Source organism: Eriocheir sinensis, chromosome 47 (genome assembly GCF_024679095.1).
Source record: "Eriocheir sinensis breed Jianghai 21 chromosome 47, ASM2467909v1, whole genome shotgun sequence".
NCBI lineage: Eukaryota > Metazoa > Arthropoda > Malacostraca > Decapoda > Varunidae > Eriocheir > Eriocheir sinensis.
In genome coordinates this window covers 9,113,986-9,134,165 of record NC_066555.1, presented here as the reverse complement: position 1 = coordinate 9,134,165, position 20,180 = coordinate 9,113,986, and the positions used below count along the sequence as shown (strand labels likewise).

General features: G+C 39.9%; 1 protein-coding gene across 1 annotated transcript in view; it reads right to left on the bottom strand.

Annotated features, from left to right (window-relative positions):
- Positions 1–20,180, bottom strand: part of LOC126981369 (probable glutamate receptor) — a 203,177-nt gene that overhangs the window by 60,491 nt on the left and 122,506 nt on the right. Inside the window, exons 7-8 of the mRNA XM_050832393.1 lie at positions 13,810–13,897; positions 13,515–13,644 (exon numbers count right to left, since the gene is read on the bottom strand). Coding sequence (XP_050688350.1) covers positions 13,515–13,644; positions 13,810–13,897 — 218 coding nt within the window. The remainder of the gene's footprint in view (positions 1–13,514; positions 13,645–13,809; positions 13,898–20,180) is intronic.

Here is a 20,180-nt window from a genome sequence, read left to right as displayed (position 1 = left end):
GTCACTTGCGCTCCTTGTATTTCAAAAATATGGACACTTAGAAGTGACTTGAAGATACGGATTGATGTCTTTTGGATTGATTTCTCGACGAGACTGCATTGGGACCCATTATATATTTAATTATCAGCATATTCAGTGCACGCCAACTCCGGCTAAACCAGCATGTGACACGCTACGCGTAGGAGACCAACGAGACACAAACAGAGGTAACAGCTTGTGCAAGTCAATAGATCGTCCCATAAGGTGCAGCTTCTGTTCCTCCCTCACACCGTATGACATCCCCAAGGCTGTCCACTACCTCTACAGGGGCTTCACCCATCCGTACTTGCCTCACTTCCACCTCTATCCGTCCTCCTCTAACACAAGTCGGACAACGGAAGTCTACACCAGCTCTACGCACATCTCTTACACACGAACATCTCTGATGACACCACCTTTCACATCCTGCACACCACACCGAATTCTCTCTCACCCCTCTTCCACAGCAACCACATGGATATCTCCCACTCTCCATTCTTATCATCGGCTCCTAGCTATCCAGATATCAAGACCTTTGTCTTTTCCATGTTTACCCTCAGCCCTCTTCTCTCCATTGCCCTCTTCCACGCCCCGAACATTTCCACTGCCTCCTCCTCCGATTTTGCCATTAACACCAGGTCATCTGCATACAACAGCTCCGTCAGGCCCTCTCTTCTAGCTTCTTTCGTAGCCTCCTGCATCACTACTATAAACAGCAGTGGGCTGAGTGCTGTCCCATGATGGACACCAACTCTGATGCTAAATTCCTCTGATATTCCAGCTGGAGCCTTCACTTTACTCGTTGAGTTTTCATACAATGCCATCACCAATTTGATCAATCTCTCAGGAGCCATCTGCCTTCTCAGAGCCCATATATATATATATATATATATATATATATATATATATATATATATATATATATATATATATATATATATATATATATATATATATATATATATATATATATATATATATATATATATATATATATATATATATATATATATATATATATATATATATATATATATATATATATATATATATAACACACATACACACACACACACACACACACACATATATATATATATATATATATATATATATATATATATATATATATATATATATATATATATATATATATATATATATATATATATATATATGTAAATCTCCTTGTTTAGGGTATTGGGAAAGGAGCAATACGGCTACCCTCTGACTCGGAAGGTAGCCTACCCCATCCTCACCTTCACGTGGTGCGCACCGTTAGTATACCCTGCGGGGAAGAGCCAACGGACAGGGGGGCAGCGACCGTCAGCTGCTTTGTTTTAATCCTTTTAGCCTTGACAAGGAGCAAGTCTCCATAACACTACATTGGACTGGCCACCCATTGGTGGCCTCTAATACTTTTATCGAGTCTTTAGAGGCAGGAGCGATGGCCAGAGGGCGGCAGAAGAGAAAGGAATGTATGAGACTGGAGTCTATAAATGTGAATGGTTTAGGTGGTGAGGAAAAGAGGAGAGTGATGATTGAAAATTCTGTAAATGGTAGAGTGGATGTGATGGGAGTGAGTGAAACACATATTCGAGGAACTGGTGTGAGTGATGGTAGAGAGGGTACGTGGGAGGGTGTGCCTGGGGGGGTTGTATGGACGGGGATAGTTGAGAAGTATAGAGGCAGGAGTAAGGAAGGATGTGTTATTGTGATGCCTGAAAGAGTGTGGAATGGTGTGACTGATTATGGTTGGAAAGGATAAAGAATTGTGTGGGTGAAAGGAAAAGTAGGTTTAGTAAAGTATGCATGGGTGTGTATTTATGAACCAGTAAAAGTGAAAAGTAAAAATGGACTGAGAGAAAGGGAAGCTTTTTGGGAGGAAGTAAATGCACGTTTGAAGAGTTTTGAGAAAGAAAGGAAACATTATGGGAGATATGAATGCTACAGTGGGGGATGAATGTGTGATGGATGTGGTGGGAAAATGTGGGATACCTGGGAAGAATGAAAATGGAGAGTGCCTGGTGGATGTCTGTGCTGAACACCTTTTTTCAGCACAAGAATATCCACCGATACACATGGAGGAGGGGAGAAGAAAATGAGCAAAAAGGTTTGATTGATTATGTGGCAGAGGAATGTTCGATGGATCTGACCATCTTGCAGTGCTGGCAGAATTAAAGCTGAAAGAAAAGTGGGCGTTTGAAAAGCAAAGTGAAGTAAAAAAGGAAATACTAAAGATAGAAAAGTTACAGGAAAAAGAAATAAAAGATGAGTATAACCGTGAAACGGCAGAGGCCTTAAATGAAAAATGGGAAAGTGTAAAAGATAATGCAAATATTGAAAAAGGTTTTGGAACAATAATGGTAACTACAACAAAAAAAGTGTTACAGATGAAAGTGGTGAGTGATGGAAAAAGGAAAGGAAATTCATGGTGGACAGAAGAGATAAGGAAGATAGTAAAAGAGAAAAGGGAACTTTTTAAGAAAACTCAAGAAAGAAATGTGGCTGAGCAAGTAAAAAGGGAAAGGAAAAAGAAATATAGAGAATGCAAAATGAAATTAAAACAAGCAATAAAAGAAAGTAAGAAGAGAGTTGATGAAGACTTTGGAAAAAGACTAAGTGAAAAATATAAAGGGAACAGGAAATCATATTGGAAAGAAGTAAAAAATGAAAGAAATGCAGAAAATATCTCCCCAAGTAAAATAAATGGAGTTATGGATGAGAATAGAAAGATGTTGAAAGACGGGGAAGCTGTAAAAGAGAGATGGAGAGAATAGTTAAAAAAGTTAATGGATTTTGAGGATGGACGTCCAGCAGCTGTAACAGTAGCAGTTTTGAGTAGAGGTAAAGGAGGAGTATATAAAGAAAGAAGTATAACATATGAAAAAGTAAATCAGGCAATAAGAAGATTAAAAAATGGAAAGGCAGCAGGAATTGATGGAATCACAGCAGAAATGTTGAAGTGTGGAGGAGATGTAGTTGTTAAATGGATGGTTAAGATATGTGAAGTAGCATGGGATGGGGGGGGGGGGGGATGCCATCAGACTGAACGAAAGCCATCATTGTCCCAGTTTACAAGAGGAAGGGCAGGAGAGGGGAATGTGGGAGCTATAGAGGTATAAGTCTCCTGAGTATACCCGGAAAGGTATATGGAAAAGTCATAATAGAGAGGGTGCAAAGACTTACAGAAGAGAAAATCAGTGAAGAGCAAGGAGGCTTCAGGAAGGGAAGGGGATGTGTGGATCAGATATTTGCCTTCAGGATGGTAGTAGAAAAAATAACAGCAAAAGGAAAGAAACTATACGCTGCCTTCATGGATTTGGAAAAAGCTTATGACAGAGTCGACTGGATTGCATTGTGGGATGTTTTAAAGATTTATGGTGTGGGAGGAAAACTGCTTAGTGCAATAAAGTCTTTTTATGAGGATGCATCTGCATGTGTCAAAATTACTGGAGAAACAAGTGAACATTTTGAGATAAAAGTGGGCTTAAGACAAGGGTGTGTCATGTCACCATGGTTATTCAATATTTATATGGATGGTATTATTAGAGAAATGAAGGGCAACGGAAGGAAGTGGGTACTGAATTCGATACTGTTTGCTGATGACACGGTGCTTATTGCAGAAAATGAAAGTGATCTACAAAATTTGGTCAATGTTTTTGATAGTGTCTGTAACAGGGGAAAGCTGAAAGTAAATGTCAACAAAAGTAAAGTGATGGTTTGTGAGCGAAGTAGCAGTGAGGTAGAAGATTTTGTATGCCCATATAGAGTGGGAATTCAATGTGAAAAAGAATGCAAAATAATTCTGAATGGTGAAGAAATGGAGGAAGTCAATGAGTTTAAGTACCTTGGATCAGTTATGTGTAAGCATGGTGGTACGGAGGGAGATATAAGAATTACATAGAATTACATAGAAAATCAGACCACACAGACCCCATGGTCCAGACTTGGTGGTCTGTTTAAACCTAAGTGATTTTACATTAATCAGAAGGCTCCAAAACGTTGCATTTCTACTCTAGTTGATATTAAGTTGAAGGAAGTGACGGTCGAGCTTATTTTTGAAGGAGTCAATCGTGTTACACTGGACCACTGATGGTGGAAGCTTATTCCATTCTCGTACTACAACGTTGGTGAAGAAAAATTTGATGCAATCTGAATTTACTTGTCTACATCTGAGTTTTACGCCATTGTTCCTCGTGCGCAAAGTGTCATCGATCATAAACAATGTTGATCTGTCTACATTCGTGAAACCATTAAGTATTTTAAACCATTTGATCAGTTTTCCTCGAAGGCGACGTTTCTCAAGAGAGAACATGTTAAGGGTAGAAAGCCTTTCTTCGTAGGATTTGTTGCGCAAGGAAGGGATCATTTTCGTTGTCCGACGCTGAACATCTTCTAATTTAGCAATATCCTTTGCATGGTGGGGAGACCAAAACTGTACCGCATATTCTAAGTGGGGTCTGACTAAACTATTGTAGAGCGGAAGTATTACATCTTTATTCTTGAATAAAAAGTTTCTTTTAATGAAGCCCAACATTCTGTTTGCTTTATTTGCTGCATCGATGCATTGCTGTGAGAAAGGGCATTGCAAGGAAGAAGGGTGGTAGGGTCTTTGGGACAAATCATGAATGGCAGAAGTGTGAGCATGGAGGTAAAGAGGGATCTGTGAAATACAATAATAGTACCAACCCTCACATATGCAAGTGAAACGTGGGCCTGGAATGAAAGTCTGAGGTCTAGAGTGCAGGCAGTGGAAATGAGTTATTTGAGGAGTGCTTGTGGTGTGAGTAGAATTGATGGAATGAGTAATGAAAGTGTGTACGAGCGTTTTGGAATGTGTCACAGGGGTGAAGGGAAGTGTGGAGTGGTGGAAGAAGTAAAGCGACAGACTTTAAAGTGGTTTGGCCACATGGAGCAAATGGAGGAGAGTAAGATGACCAGAAGGGTGTATGTGAGTGAGATAGAGGGAGGGAATGCTAGAGGACGACCTCCAGTGAAATGGAGGGATAGGGTGCAATAGTACGTTAGGGAGAGGGGGGAAAGATCTTTGAGAAACTTTGAGCAGGCAAGGAAGGAGTGTCTGGATAGAGAAAGTTAGAAACTCTTCTGCCGTGGCCATCCCCTGGCGTCGATGAAATGATATATATATATATATATATATATATATATATATATATATATATATATATATATATATATATATATATATATATATATATATATATATATATATATATATATATATAAATCCCTTACGCACGAGTTAATCAGCATCTTCACTCTTTCATCCCTAACGCTGGTAATCTCTGGAACGATCTTCCTTCAACTGTATTTCCTCCTGCCTACGACTTGAACTCATTCAAGAGGAGGTATCAGACACCTCTTCTCACGTAATTGACTGCTCTTTCGGCCACCTCTTCGGATTCTTTAAAGGAGCAGCAGTAGCGGTTTTTTTTTTTCCTTTTTTTGTCCTTGTCCTGTCTCCTTTGCTGTAAAATATATATATATATATATATATATATATATATATATATATATATATATATATATATATATATATATATATATATATATATATATATATATATATATATATATATATATATATATATATATATTTTTTTTTACAGCAGAGGAGACTGCAAGGGCGTAAAAAAAACAATAATGAAAAAAAAAGCCCGCTACTTATTGCTCCTAAATAGAGTAGAGTGGCCAAAAATATAAATCAATTTCGGGAGGAGAGGTGTCCTGATACCCTCTTCTTGAAAGAGAGTCGTAGGCAGGAGGAAATACAGATGAGGGAAGATCGTTCCAGAGTTTACCAGCGTGAGGGATGAAAGAGTGAAGATGCTGGTTAACTCTTGCATAAGGGGTTTGGACAGTATAGGGATGAGCTTGATCAGAAAGTCGTGTGAGGCGAGGCCGCAGGAGGGGGTGAGGCATGCAATTAGCAGATTCAGAAGAGCAGTCAGCGTGAAAATATCGATAGAAGATAGAAAGAGAGGCAACATCGCGACGGAATTTAAGAGGTAGAAGACTATCAGTAAGAGGAGGAGAGCTGATGAGACGAAGAGCCTTAGACTCCACTCTGTCCAGAAGAGCTGTGTGAGGTGAGCCCCCCCCCACACGTGAGATGCATACTCCATACGAGGGCGGACAAGGCCCCTGTATATGGATAGCAACTGTGCGGGGGAGAAAAACTGGCGGAGACGATACAGAACGCTCAACATCGAGGAAGCTGATTTAGTGAGAGAGGAGATGTGAAGTTTCCAGTTAAGGATAGACCGAGGATATTTAGTGTTGAAGAGGGTGACAGCTGAGTGTTGTCGAAGAATAGGGGATAGGTGTTTGGAAGATTGTGTCGAATTGATAGGTGGAGTATAAATATATATATATATATATATATATATATATATATATATATATATATATATATATATATATATATATATATATATATATATCCATTCTTACACCGATGACCCCACTCTGCATTATTCAACTTCTTTAATAGAAGACCCACCCAACAGGAACTAAATGATTCCAGGCTGGAGGCTGCAGAACGCTTAGCCTCAGACCTTTTATATATATATATATATATATATATATATATATATATATATATATATATATATATATATATATATATATATATATATATATATATATATATATCGTTTTAATTTCCCTTCTGTGGAACTCCAACCTTCCGCTAAACCTCACCTTCTCTTCCTCACCGAAACACAGGTCTCAGGGGCTACTGACAGCAACCTCAACTCTGTTCCCTCCTACTATCTCTATCCTAAATTTCAATCCAAAGCTGAAAGTTGCTTCTATGTACGCACGACCTTGAATATTCAGAATTTTCCACCATTTGGCTAAGACTTCATTGTCACTGTTACTATATACATCTGAGCTGTTTATCTCTCACCTAATGGATAAGTTGCCTGAAAAAAATATTGGTGCAAATGATGTGCCAATGGATTCCTAGGCCGTAAAAAGTCATCCCAATAATAATAATTTCAAAGAAAGTCAGCAAGAAATATATTAATATAACGTTTAAAGTTGAAGAAAAGTCACGTGACTCCGAAACGCTGAGTGATTGGTGGTGACGTCAGCGCTTAGATAGGTGTGACGGGAGAATTGTACACGTGCGCGGACCTGGGAAGGAAATGTGTACACTAACTCAACCATGCCAGAGGAATTGGTGTTATGTACCAATATGCACTAATACTGGCAAGTCAACTCCAGGCAAAATATTTGTCACAGTGCCACAGAGATGGTGGCTGGCCGCTCGGCGGGAGTTGCCGAGGGCCCGCAGTACAGCCTTGTTTTGCTGTGAAGATCATTTCAATGTGAGTATTACTGAAGTGAAATGTACTTTTTCGCATATAAGTATCAATGACGTAGGTGTGCTAGGTGTGAGCCACACAAGGAGAGTGCTGTATACAGTATGTAGCCTATTGACAAAACACGGGGTAGCAAGAGGGAGGTACATGAACTTAGTGTCTTTTTATACAAACAGAAGTGTTATATATAAGATAGACACACTCAGGGGTATTGCATTCACAGAAGAGTTCGATATTATTGGTATTACTGAAACTTGGTTAGATATAGCAGTCAAGCATTTCTTACCTGAAGTATGAATGGATGGGTACACTTTTTCACAAGGAAGGTAGGAGAGGGGGAGGTGTAGCACATGAAATAACTATGTTAATGCCACAATAAAAACAGATAGGCGTACGGAATCATATGGATTGACATTATTATAGGAGGGATAAAGTTTGTTGTAGGGATTATATATAGGCCTCCAGATTTAGATGAAGAAGCTAGTGTCCCCTTGATACATGAGCTTGCAAGGGCATCCAGGTATAATAATGTGTGCATTATGGGGACTTTAATTTTAGGAGAATAGACTGGGATAGTATGACAGTGTATAGAAGCGAGGAATAGGGCAAATAGAACCCTAGGATTTATCAATAGAAATGTTAGTTATGAAAGTAAGGATGTAGTACGTAGCTTATATAATGCATATGCTAGGTTATTCCAAGGGAGGGAGAAAAGGAACTGCCTTGTTCTTGTTTTTGTAAAAGAAAAAATAAATAAATATTTGAGATTCGAGCCTAGTCAAAAAGCTTCCGGGGCTCAATGTCCAGGTCTACCTACGCCAATGATACCATCCACAGTTCATCTAGCATGTGTCCTGCAGAGTTCAGCCCTGCAGTGGTCACCATAAGTGTCAGTCACCGTAATAGTGACACTTGTCAAACTACTATATCGTCATTTTTTTAGCATTTGTTCACCTGCAATACATCCATGTCAGTCAAAACACTACGGTAGTTGCGAAAAACTTACCTGAACATGGATTGTAAGGTCTGTAGAAGCCATAACACAAGTTTGCCTGCCGTAATGCTTGCCTTGTGGTGTGTGGCTCGGGCGGCCACCTAAAGCGTGACGTAACAGCAACATGGCGGACCGTGTCCCGAGGAAGTATTTTTTTCACCTGTTTTACGGCACTAATACAAATTTTTGGTAGAAATCGTATATGCTGTGTCACTTTGCGTATGTGGCAGAACATATATCTCCGGTCGCCTCAAAATCTGAAATTGGTCCATTCTATCAACTGTGTAAAATTCTTTGACTATTTGAATTTCAAAGTGGAGCACATCTTGACCCACTCTCCTTTCAATAAAATCTCCTTCTTAGGAGACATCAATGTTCATCACTAGCTTTAGCTTCCATCTTCTTTCACTGACCAGCCTGGTGGACAAGCCAACAACTTTGCTTTCCTCAACGATCTAGAGCAGTTGGTTCAGCACCCTACTCGTATTCCCGACCGCCTTGGAGACACGCCCAACACTATAGACCTATTCCTAACCTCTAACCCTTCTGCTTACTCTGTCAAACTGTTCTCTCCGTTGGGCTCCTCCGATCACAACCTTATTTCTGTATCCTGTCCTATCGCTCCTGTACATCCTCTGGACCCACCGAAGAGGCGATGCTTCTGGCATTTTGCTTCAACTCGGTAGGACGACCTGATGATGTACTTTTCCGATTTCCCGCGGAATGATTTTTGCTTTCAGGATAGAGACCACTCTGTGCTTGCCCAGCGCATCACAGAGGTGATTGTCTCTGAAATGGAGACACACATTCCACGTATTTTCTCTACTTCTCATACAAAAAAGCCCTGGTTCTATCACGCTTGTCCTCGTGCTATCAAAGATAGAGAGGCAGCTCACTAAAAGCTACCAGAGCCTTCGCACTAATGCTAATGATGATCTTTACATTTCCGCCCGAATCGTGCCGGATCTACTCTTCGACTCATCAAAAACACTTTCATCAGAAAAAAAATGCCACAATCATGCTTTTTCAAATTCTTCCAGAGACTTCTGGCACCTAGCCCAAAATATCTCCTCCAATTTCACTTATTCATATTTCCTTCCTCTCCTTAATCCTGACGAAAGTGGGCAGTGCTGCCGTCACATTTATCTCTAAGGCTGAACTCTTCTCTCAAACTTTCTTTAAAAACTCCACTCTGGACGATTCCGGGCATATTCCTCCTACTCATCCCCCCTCTGACTCAGTTATGCCTGTTATTAAGATTCTTAGGAATGATGTCTTCTATGCCCTTTCTGGCCTCAATCCTCAGAAGGCTTATGGACCTGATGGAGTGCCTCCCATTGTCCTTAAAAACTGTGCATTCGTGCTGACACCCTGCTTGGTCAAACTCCTTCGTCTCTGCCTGTCAACATCTACCTTTCCTTCCTGCTGAAAGTAAGCCTACATAGTGTCTGTGCCTAAGAAGGGTGACCGCTCCAACCCCTAAAACTACCGTCCTATAGCTTTACTTTCCTGTCTATCTAAAGCTTTTGAATCGATCCTTAACCGGAAGATTCATTAGCATCTATCCACTTCTGACCTTCTATCTGATCGCCAGTATGGGTTCCGCAAGGGCCACTCTATTGGTGATCTTTTTGCTTTCTTAACTGACTCCTGGTCATCCTTTCTTAGCCGTTTCGATGAAACTTTCTCAGTTGTGCTAGACATATCGAAAGCTTTCAATAGAGTGGCACAACTCTTTGCTTTCTGAACTGCCCTCATACGGATTCCATCCTTCTCTCTGTACTTTCATCTTCAGTTTCCTTTCCGGCCGTTTTATATCTGATGTGGTAGACAGTCACTGTTCTTCCCCTAAACCTATCAACAGTGGTGTTCCGCAGGGCTCTGTTCTGTCTCCCACTCTCTTTCTGATATTTATCAATGATCTTTCTACAACAAACTGTCCTATCCACTCAAGCGCCGATGACTCCACTCTGCATTTTTCAGCTTCTTTCAACAGAAGACCCTCTCAACAGGAATTACAAGACACCAGACTGGAGGCTGCAAAACGCTTAACCTCTGACCTTGCTATTATTTCCGATTGGGCCAGAAGGAACCTGGTGTCCTTCAACGCCTCAAAAACTCAATTTCTCCACCTATCAACTCGACACAATCTTCCAAACACCTATCCCCTATTCTTCGACAACACTCAGCTGTCACCTTCTTCTATACTAAACATCCTCGGTCTATCCTTAACCCAAAATCTTAACTGGAAACTTCACATCCCTTCTCTCACTAAATCAGGTTCCTCGAGGTTGGACGTTCTCTATCGTCTCCACCAGTTCTTCTCCCCCTCACAGTTGCTATCCATATACAAGGGCCTTGTCCGCCCTCGTATGGAGTATGCATCTCACATGTGGGAGGGCTCCACACACACAGCTTTCTTGGAGAGAGTAGGGTCTAAGCCTTCCGCTGGTAAACTCTGAAAAAATCTTCCTTCATCTGTATTTCCTCCTGCCAACGACTTGAACTCTTTCAAGAGGAGAGTATCAGGACATCTCTCCTCCCGACGTCGACCTCTCTTTCGACCACTCCTCTTTACTCTTTTATATAGGAGCAGTAATTAGCGGGCTTTTTTTCATTAGTTTTTTTTTTTACCCTGAGCTGCTTCCTTTGTTGTAAAAAAATATCTATCTATCTATCTATCTATCTATCTATCTATCTATATCTATATCTATATATCCAGTAACATCTCAAGTAACGGACGGCTTACTCTTTTGATTTTGCGGCGCTCTTGTCATTAAGCTGCGAATTTTTTTTTTTTTTAAATCAACCGCTTTGGTGCGAATCGCAATAACTCCCTTATTTCTGGGGCTACAGAAAAGTTTTTTGTATCAATCGACGGCAAAATGAAAGGGATATATTTCTAAATAGCGATTACATAGCGATCGGGCTCGAAAATTGACTCGAAATGGTAAAACATCGAATAAATTCTCAAAAAACGACTCCGAAAAAAAACTTTTTGAGTTCCCAACCTTGAAACCAACTCATTTTTTGAGAATTTCAAAATTACTATTTAACAAATGATTTAGCTCTGCCAATGTGCTTTCCAATATGGTGCATAACATTTTTCTATTCCCAGTAGTTTTGTCGCTAGAGCTCAAAACGTAAACCCTGTCGAGAGCGATTTTGACGAACTCCAGACACTTTGCCGTTTTTGTCTAGTGTGGCCTTGCTATTGCCTCTAGAAAGCTGTAATCTGGCATGTAGCCCCTCTTGACAATGTAGTTTGACCAACGCGAAGGATGTTTTGATAGCTCGATTCCACGTTCGTCGTCGAGCCGTCACCAAATAGCCTGTTTTCGGCCCTTTTGCCGCCATTTGGACACGTCCTAGTTTTTTGCTTATATTTTTATTAATTTATTTAATGCTTTCCATTTTTTTTCTGATTATTAATCTGTATTAAAAGAGCTTTTATTTGCCACCAAGCACGCCTTCCTAGCTTCAGTAATTTTCGCTGGAGCTCGACCAAAAATCGCGACGAACATTCGCCGAATCTGACTCATTTCACGCGCCACAAAAATTAATATATCTGCATAAAAATTCATATATAAACACTTCAATGTGTTGAAAAACTTGTATCAAAATCATTTTAAGATATCTAAATAAAAAAGTTACTATTTTTTATAATCATTTCACTATATAAATCAACCTATATTAAGGGCCTTATTATACATGTTATTTCTTATTTTTTTTAGTATTCAACCATATTTCTTCTCATTTATGAAATATACATTTAATTTGCTTTCTTTTGATACCATATATATATATATATATATATATATATATATATATATATATATATATATATATATATATATATATATATATATATATATATATATATATATAAATAAGAAAAGATATAGTTGAATACTAAAAAAAAATTATGAAATAACATGTATAAGGCTTTTAATATAGGTTAATTTATATAGTGGAATGATTATAAAAAAAAGTAACTTTTTTTATTTAGATATCTTAAAATGGTTTTAATACAAGTTAGTCAACATACTGAAGTGTTCATATATGAATTTTTATGCAGATATATTAATTTTTGTGGCGTCAGGAAGGTTTTTCGTCGCGGCGCGTGAAATGAGTCAGATTCGGCGAATGTTCGTCGCGATTTCTGGTCGAGCTCGAGCAAAAACTACTGAAGCTAGGAAGGCGTGCTTGGTGGCAATGAAAGCTCTTTTAATACAGACTAATAATCAAGAAAAAAATTTGGAACGCATTAGATAAATAAAAAATTATAAGCAAAAAACTAGGACGTGTCCAAATCGCGGCAAAAGGGCCGAGAAACTGGCTATTTTGTGACGGCTCGACGACGAACGTGGAATCGAGCTATCAAAACATCCTTCGCGTTGGTCACATGCCAGATTACAGCTTTGAGGCAATAGCAAGGCCAAACCAGACAAAACGGCAGTTCGTCAAAATTACGTTTCGAGCTCTAGGAGTAGGGAAATTTTATGCACCATATTGGAAAGAACATTGGCAGGGCTAAATCATTTGTTAAATAAAGTGTTTGAAATTCTCAAAAAAATTAGTTGGTTTCAAGGTTGGGAACGCAAAAATAGTTTTTTTCCGAGTCGTTTTTTTGCACATTTATTCGATTTGTGACCCTTTCGAGTCGGTTTTCGAGGCCGATTGCTAATTAAAACAATATAGCCCTTTTTTCATTTTGCCGTCGATTGATACCAAAAAAAATTCTGTACCCCGAGAAATAATGGAGTTATGGCGATTCGCACCAAAGCGGTTGATTTTCGAAAATTCGCGGCTTAATGACAAGGCTGGGGCATGTGTCCTTTCCATAGTATAAGGTTCACTGATCTATCTATCTATCTATCTATCTATCTATCTATCTATCCATCTATATATGTATATATATATATATATATATATATATATATATATATATATATATATATATATATATATATATATATATATTGTTGCTGTGGTATTAATTAACTGAATTATCCTAAATGCAAGATTGAACTGCATTTTACCGTTGTTTATATTTCAAAAAAATCATTCTCCTCCAAAAATAATTAATAGGTAAAGTAAAAATCGGGAAGTATGTATTGGGTTATTGAAGTAACGTGAATGTATCAAACCTGAAGATGAGTCGTGAGGGCAGTGGAGCCTTCCATTAAGAGAGTGAGCTTCTTGTCATCCAAAACATCCTTCAGGGAGTTGTATTTGATCTCCACAGTTTTCACCGCCAAGAGTGAAGTTAACGCACCGCTAGAAACATACGAGCAAGTAGTTGTACAATTATATTCCTTACCAGAAAACATAGAAAATGTAACCGTTGGAAACTGCTGTAAATCAAGGAGAGAGAGAGAGAGAGAGAGAGAGAGAGAGAGAGAAATATATACTGTAACCTGTAATCATTGCACTCAACTTTACCTGTAGCTTCGAATCATGACCAACGCAAGCAACATCCACACACCGACAGGAAGTCGCATTGTGATTCCTGCTGGCACCCAGGGGAGACCTGTGAAAATTGACAATCAGATTAATGAGGCGGATATAACATTTGTAGCCATTTATCTTGACAGCCTCTTTGAAAGGGTACATGAGGATTAAACGAGCCATTTTCTGGATCTTTTGTTTTGTGACGTTTAAGTCCTGGTTTCGATTACGATATTTTTTAATTCTAAACTTCGTAAAAACAGTTTCTAAAGAGAAGAAAATTTATTTTACATAGTAAGTTGCTAATTGAGAGCAAGGCTTTATCTACGTCAGAACCATTTTGAAGATCCATTTTTTAGTTCAGAATTCATGTATTTTTTTCCAGTAATTCGTAAGTGAAATAATACAAAATTTTCTGACGGCATCAGTAGAAATGTAGTTAATAAGTTTCAGAAAAAAAGGTACTTGCAAATGATAATGACATTCTTAAAATTTATTATAAAAATTGTAGGAGTCATTTTTTTATTTATCTTTTATTTTTTTGCTGTGGCGTTAAACTTGCGCGAAAAAAACTTACAATAACGCGATCACTGAATCATGGATGAACTTAGACGGCACGTATTTTTCAATAAAATTCGAATTGCAGGGCTAGCACTTACTCGGTGTGGAAAGGCAATGAAGGCGACAGGGGAGTAACTCTATATGTAAAAGACACTATTAACCGTTATATTTGAGTCAACTAAAACAGGCGCGAATGCTTAGTGCATAAAATAAAAAGGGCATTCAGATGTAATTAGAGTGTGTATGTATAGATGGTAAAATTCAGTGCCATTAATTCTGGTTGGGATAACTTTGTGGACGACCTTTAGTCGTAACGTTCCATTTGGGTAGAGCAAGACGGCGGTAACTGTGGAATCTCCCTCACGTGAGATGCATACCCGAAAGAATGTTGGACAAATCCCTTATATATGGCCACCATCTACGACGATACGGGACGCCTATTCCTGAGTAAGCTGAATTAGTAAGGATATTGAAATCTTGGAAAATTTGACATGCCCCGGTAGCCTAGTATAGAACAGCAGCCTTACGGCAGATTGGCTGGACCCAAGGTGTTTTGGGCTAGCTCAGTACGAGTATATTGACTTGTCGATACCTGTGCAGAAGGATTTCATGTCGATTGTGCCCCTTGTCATACTCTATGGATGTAAGATAAGAACACTACACAGTGACTTGAAGAAGGCGAACTGAGGTAAATGAAGGGAAATAGAGGCGAACAGATCGCTTGCATGACATTTGGCCAAGTGGCGATTTATCTGTGAAAGAAATTCGAGACCTATTATCTGTGGGGAGGCGGTGGCTGAGTGGCAGCGTGCCGGCGTCGCGTTCGGGAGATCCAGGAGGGACGTCGGTTCGAATCCTGGCCGGTACACAGCTGGGATTTACAGTCATCACCGAGTGGCCTAAGACTACCCACATGCTGCCCTGAAGACCACCTATCAACCCGGACTCTAGATAACCTCTACAAGTAGAGGCTCAAAGATGAGCTCCGGGAGGCAGTATGAGCCAATGCAAGATGGCGCCACTATAAACAGTCGCCTGCGCCACAACGGGCTGGGCCGACCATCAGGACCCACCAGTGAGGAAGCGTAACGGCGCAATAGGCTGCGATGTAAAAAAAAAAAAAAAATAGTCCGTGAACGCTACCTCTGGATACACAGGCATATGACATGCTACCCAGAAGTCGATAGTAATCACGGGTTAATTCTGTAAAAGACAATCCAGAGTGGAGGAGGCAAGGGGATGTCCACAAAGCACGTTGCTTGAGCAAGCCTGCCATGAGGTACTTCAAATGGGACTCGCTTAGAGAGGTCCCCAAGGTCGGCGTAGTAGGGTAGGCGTTACCCTACGGATGACCCTATTGATTACCTGACTGATTGCTTGATTGAGGATGTTCATTTTGAAGATAAAGATAGAAGAGAGAGGAAGATAGAAAAAGAAAAGAGGATAGATGTTTGGATGCTTATGTCGAGTTATCGGGTAGATGAATTGAATATTTGAAGCATTGAAGGTGACAAAGTTCCTTCTGCATCATTCAAAAATAATTACGTCATTTGTTAGGGGTTTTGTAGGTTCTAGTCATGAGTTGTGTAATTGCTACTGACAGGGTCTTCTGTTAATATGTGGAGTAATGTAAATAAAAACCATAAGAGAAGGGAGGTACACAGCTGCTGAAACAGTCGTAAGCCACTCCCAGTGAGGTATATATTCGGGAGGATAGAGCGTGCTGTAAGCCTTTCAAAGCCCCTCCAGTGTCCTCACTTTCCGTTTTACGTACCTTTCTTTGTCCCATTAACACCAAAGAGCAGTTCAGCATACTCTCAAAAGACAAATGCTCTCACTTTCCATAACATGTGACACACACACAATTTCTTTAAAATATATCCAACTTTATTATGATAATTTATAGTTTTAGTGATAGTACAAGTGACCATTTCTACAATATCGGAAATAGATTGGCATGAAAGGAAACTGAAGATGAAAGTACAGAATTAGGTATAATAATAATAAGTTATAGTTGGGAGCATTCGCTGTAGCTTTGCGTGACCTCGTTGCTCACCTCTGAGGCCCCACTAGCCCTTGAACCTGTGGTGTGTGATTACCCATTATCCCGCGACACAGTGCAAGTGCAACATCCGGGTTGCCACAGTTTTTCTTCCTCAAGTTTTCCTAGGTACTCAATACCGACCAGACCAGTCGAAGGTGATTTTTTTTTTTTTTTTGTACGTTTCGCCTAGCACCGGATGATGATCGACAGCCCTATACCTATCAAATGAGCTCAGAAGACTGAGATTGGACATAGCGAGACTCTCTAAGACCAGGAGATCTGGCAGTGGCGAGATCAGCATGGGGGGATACATCTACTACTGGTCCGGAATAAGCAATAGTTTCCGTCTTAAAAGGAGGTAGCTATGGGCATCTCCAGCCAACTGCAGCCATTTTTGACTGAAGTACCTCCGGATGATGAGCGCATAATGCAAGTGAGGATAGAGCCCGCATTGGACTTTATGTCTCTTGTTGCAGTGTACGTTCCTACTGAAATGTGTGAAACTGAAAAGATGTTCTACGTCAAACTCGACTCCGTATTAGACAAGTGCATCTCCCCCTTCCCCCCGCCGGGACACACTCATTGTCTTGGGCGACTTCAATGCTACTACTGTCGCTGACAGGGTTGGCTACGAGCTATGTCTTGGTCCCCATGGTTCTGGTACCAGGAATATCAACTGCTCTCTCCTGAATTTTGCAAGATCCAGGAGGTTGAGAATTACGGGTTCTTGGTATCAGAGACCAGAGCTGCACCACTGGACTTGGTATAGCGATGCCGGAAGGACAGCTATGGAGATTGACCACATCCTCGTAAGTACCCGTTGGAAAATTCCTCAGATCTGCAGGGTTTATCGGAGTGATGAGTTCTTTGTAACTGACCATAAGGTTGTTACAACACTCAAGCTTCATGTCAGTCAAAAAAAAACTCGAGATGCAATACTGTGTTCCATCTCGAGAAGCTGAAAGACATGGCATGTGCTCAGGAGAATTGCAGTGACAGTCTTGAATCGGTTCAATGTGCTCAGCGCCCTTGAGGACCCTGTAGAACTGTGGGATACCTTCAACCGTGAGACTCTTCAAGCTGTCAAGGAATGCATTGTAGAACGCCCGAGATCTAGGAGTGGCTTTGCCTCGGCGAAGTCGCTGGAGAATATTGAGGAGAGTCGCGCTGCCAGACGCTGGGAATCGGGACCAATATTGGGCTTTGCCGCGTAGGACTAGATCTCTCCTGAGAAGAGACATGGAGAGGTATGTCAGGGTCTCACTGAGGACGTCAAGGGTCATTTAAATACTAAAGACCTCTTACCTGCTTACCGAGCCCTGAAGAAGCTCCACTCCAAGTCTCCTTCTCAGGTGAGCGCTATCCGAACATCTACCTTGTGTCGTACATGGATGGGCAGAGGGCTCGTTGGGCTGAGTACTTTGAGCAGTTGTACACGGCGGACCTTCCAAGTGGGCAGCTTCCAGTTGCTGGGTTGTAGGTGGCGGATGCCGATCCACCCATCGACGAAAGACCGCCCTCTCTTGCCGAGATCAGAGAGGCTGTGGCAAAGCTGGGGAATAGAAAGATCCTGGCATCTGTAACATCAATGCGGAGCTGCTCAAAGCTGAAGGTGAGGCTATGATCCGTGGGTTGCATGCGGTCTTGACTACGTTTGGCAGTCTGGTACCCTTCCTCCTGACTGGAAGAGGGGGCTGGTCGTCCCTATCTGGAAAGGAAAAGGGGACCGCCAAGACTGCAACAACTACCGTGGTATTACACTGCCCAGTTTCCCAGGCAAAGTGCTTGCCCACCAATTGCTGATGGGAATTCACAGCCAACTGCTGAAGCTGCGGAGACCTGAACAGTCTGGGTTCACGCCTGGTAAGTCAACAATTGGCCGTATCTTAGCGCTTCGCGTATTGGTGGAGCGCCGACGTGAGTTTCGACACGGGAAGCTTGCAGCCTATATCGATCTCAAGAAGGTGTTTGACTCAGTGCACCGGGAGGCACTTTGGGATCTCCTGCGACTCCGGGGTATTCCTGCAGGGACTATTGGTTTGCCGACTGGCCTTTATTTTGGGACTGAAAGTGCTGTAATAGACCGGGAAAATCCTGTAACAATTCGATAAATTTATCTACCATAGGTTTCTCAGTTGTTTCTAGGGTAATTTATTCCGTAGAATCGAATTTTGCTTAGGCCATTTTTGTATCCTCCCAGGAGGTACTCAGGATGATGGGAAGGGGGCCTGCTATTACGAGAGCTGGACAGAATTTGAGTACCAAAAAGCTGAATAAATTCCATGTCTATTTTCAATTAGGTGGATGTCTAGGGTGCTTGAAAATGATTGATGGCCATCCCAGAAATGTAGCTAAACACTTATTAAACAGCCGTCTTTGATACTGATCGTCAAATTTGGCCTAAGAATTTGGATTTCAAGAAAATATTCTGAGTCTTTAATAATCGGTCATAGAGACCTCCAGGTGGTCTCATTGTATTTGTATTACAATTCTGCATCTTTTGTTGTATAATACAATTTTCATACGTAATCTTGGTTCAAAATAGGAGATGAATATAAAAAAAAAATAGTCCTATACATTAATCATTTGTCCGTTTTAAAAAGAAAGTGCCCCTTTTTTTTAAAGGAGGATGATGAATGTTTTTTTTTTAATAGTTTTTACATTAACATTTCGTATCCATATTTGCATTTAGGAGTATATACCAGACAAGCTTGATTAGTATTGCAGGTTTTACAAAGAAATTACTCTCCTTTGAAAATGTTTATCATGCACATATATTTAAGGCGGTTTCCTCGATTCGGAAATACTTTTTTTTTTTTTTTTTTTTTTGCCAGTAGAAACTTCTTCTTTTCCAGTAGTGATGAGCATGGAAAGAAAATGGTTATTTCTATCTTAGAATATTTCCAGAACATTTTACTTAGCATTTTATGAAAGTATGGTGTAATAAAAAACTTTATCATATATTTTTTTTTGGTAATTGGTATAATTTTAAAAGTATGAATAAATAAGAAAAAATATCACATTTTTTCAAGAAACTTTATTTTCAGTAGCATCTATTTTACACAAAATCAACAAAAAATTGCATTTTTATAAGATTAAAATCTTCCTTTATGTCCCACTAAATGAAAATGTAAAGAAAGTAAGAAATAATATATGTGGTGATGAGAAATAACCAATCAAATAGCAGTACTTCACTGAAATTCATATTTTTAGAAAATGATAATTCAAGGTTTTACATGGGAATTTTACATAGTAATAATAATCCTACAGTCTTTTTGCACATATAACGATTTCTTCTGAATTTTGTCAAGTACACTATGCATTCATTTTTTGTGTGTGCAAATAAAAAAATAAAGAAAGAAGAGTGGTAAAATGTTCATGCCTCTAGTAGTCACCCTGCATTTTCTCAAAATTTCCCTCCCCCATATCCCTCATCCTTTTCAGCCTGGCATGTTTTTAGTCTTTTACTCCTTGGAAAGGATATTTCCATTCACTTTTGTAGTCTTTTCTTTTCCAATTTCATTTCCATTCCACATTCTGAAATCCCTCCAAGGATTTCATGGTGCAAGGAACTTTTAATGTATCCTGTGTTATGTTCCAAGACAAGGTGAAAATCAAACATTGTTGTTAGAGCAACATGAAACTTAGTTTTAAAACATTTTTTCCATAGTTTGCTACGGAATGATTCATTTTTGTTTTGTGCTCTCCCTTTCAAACATCGTGAGAGAAGAGTATAGGCTCTGTCAAGTCAATACAGATT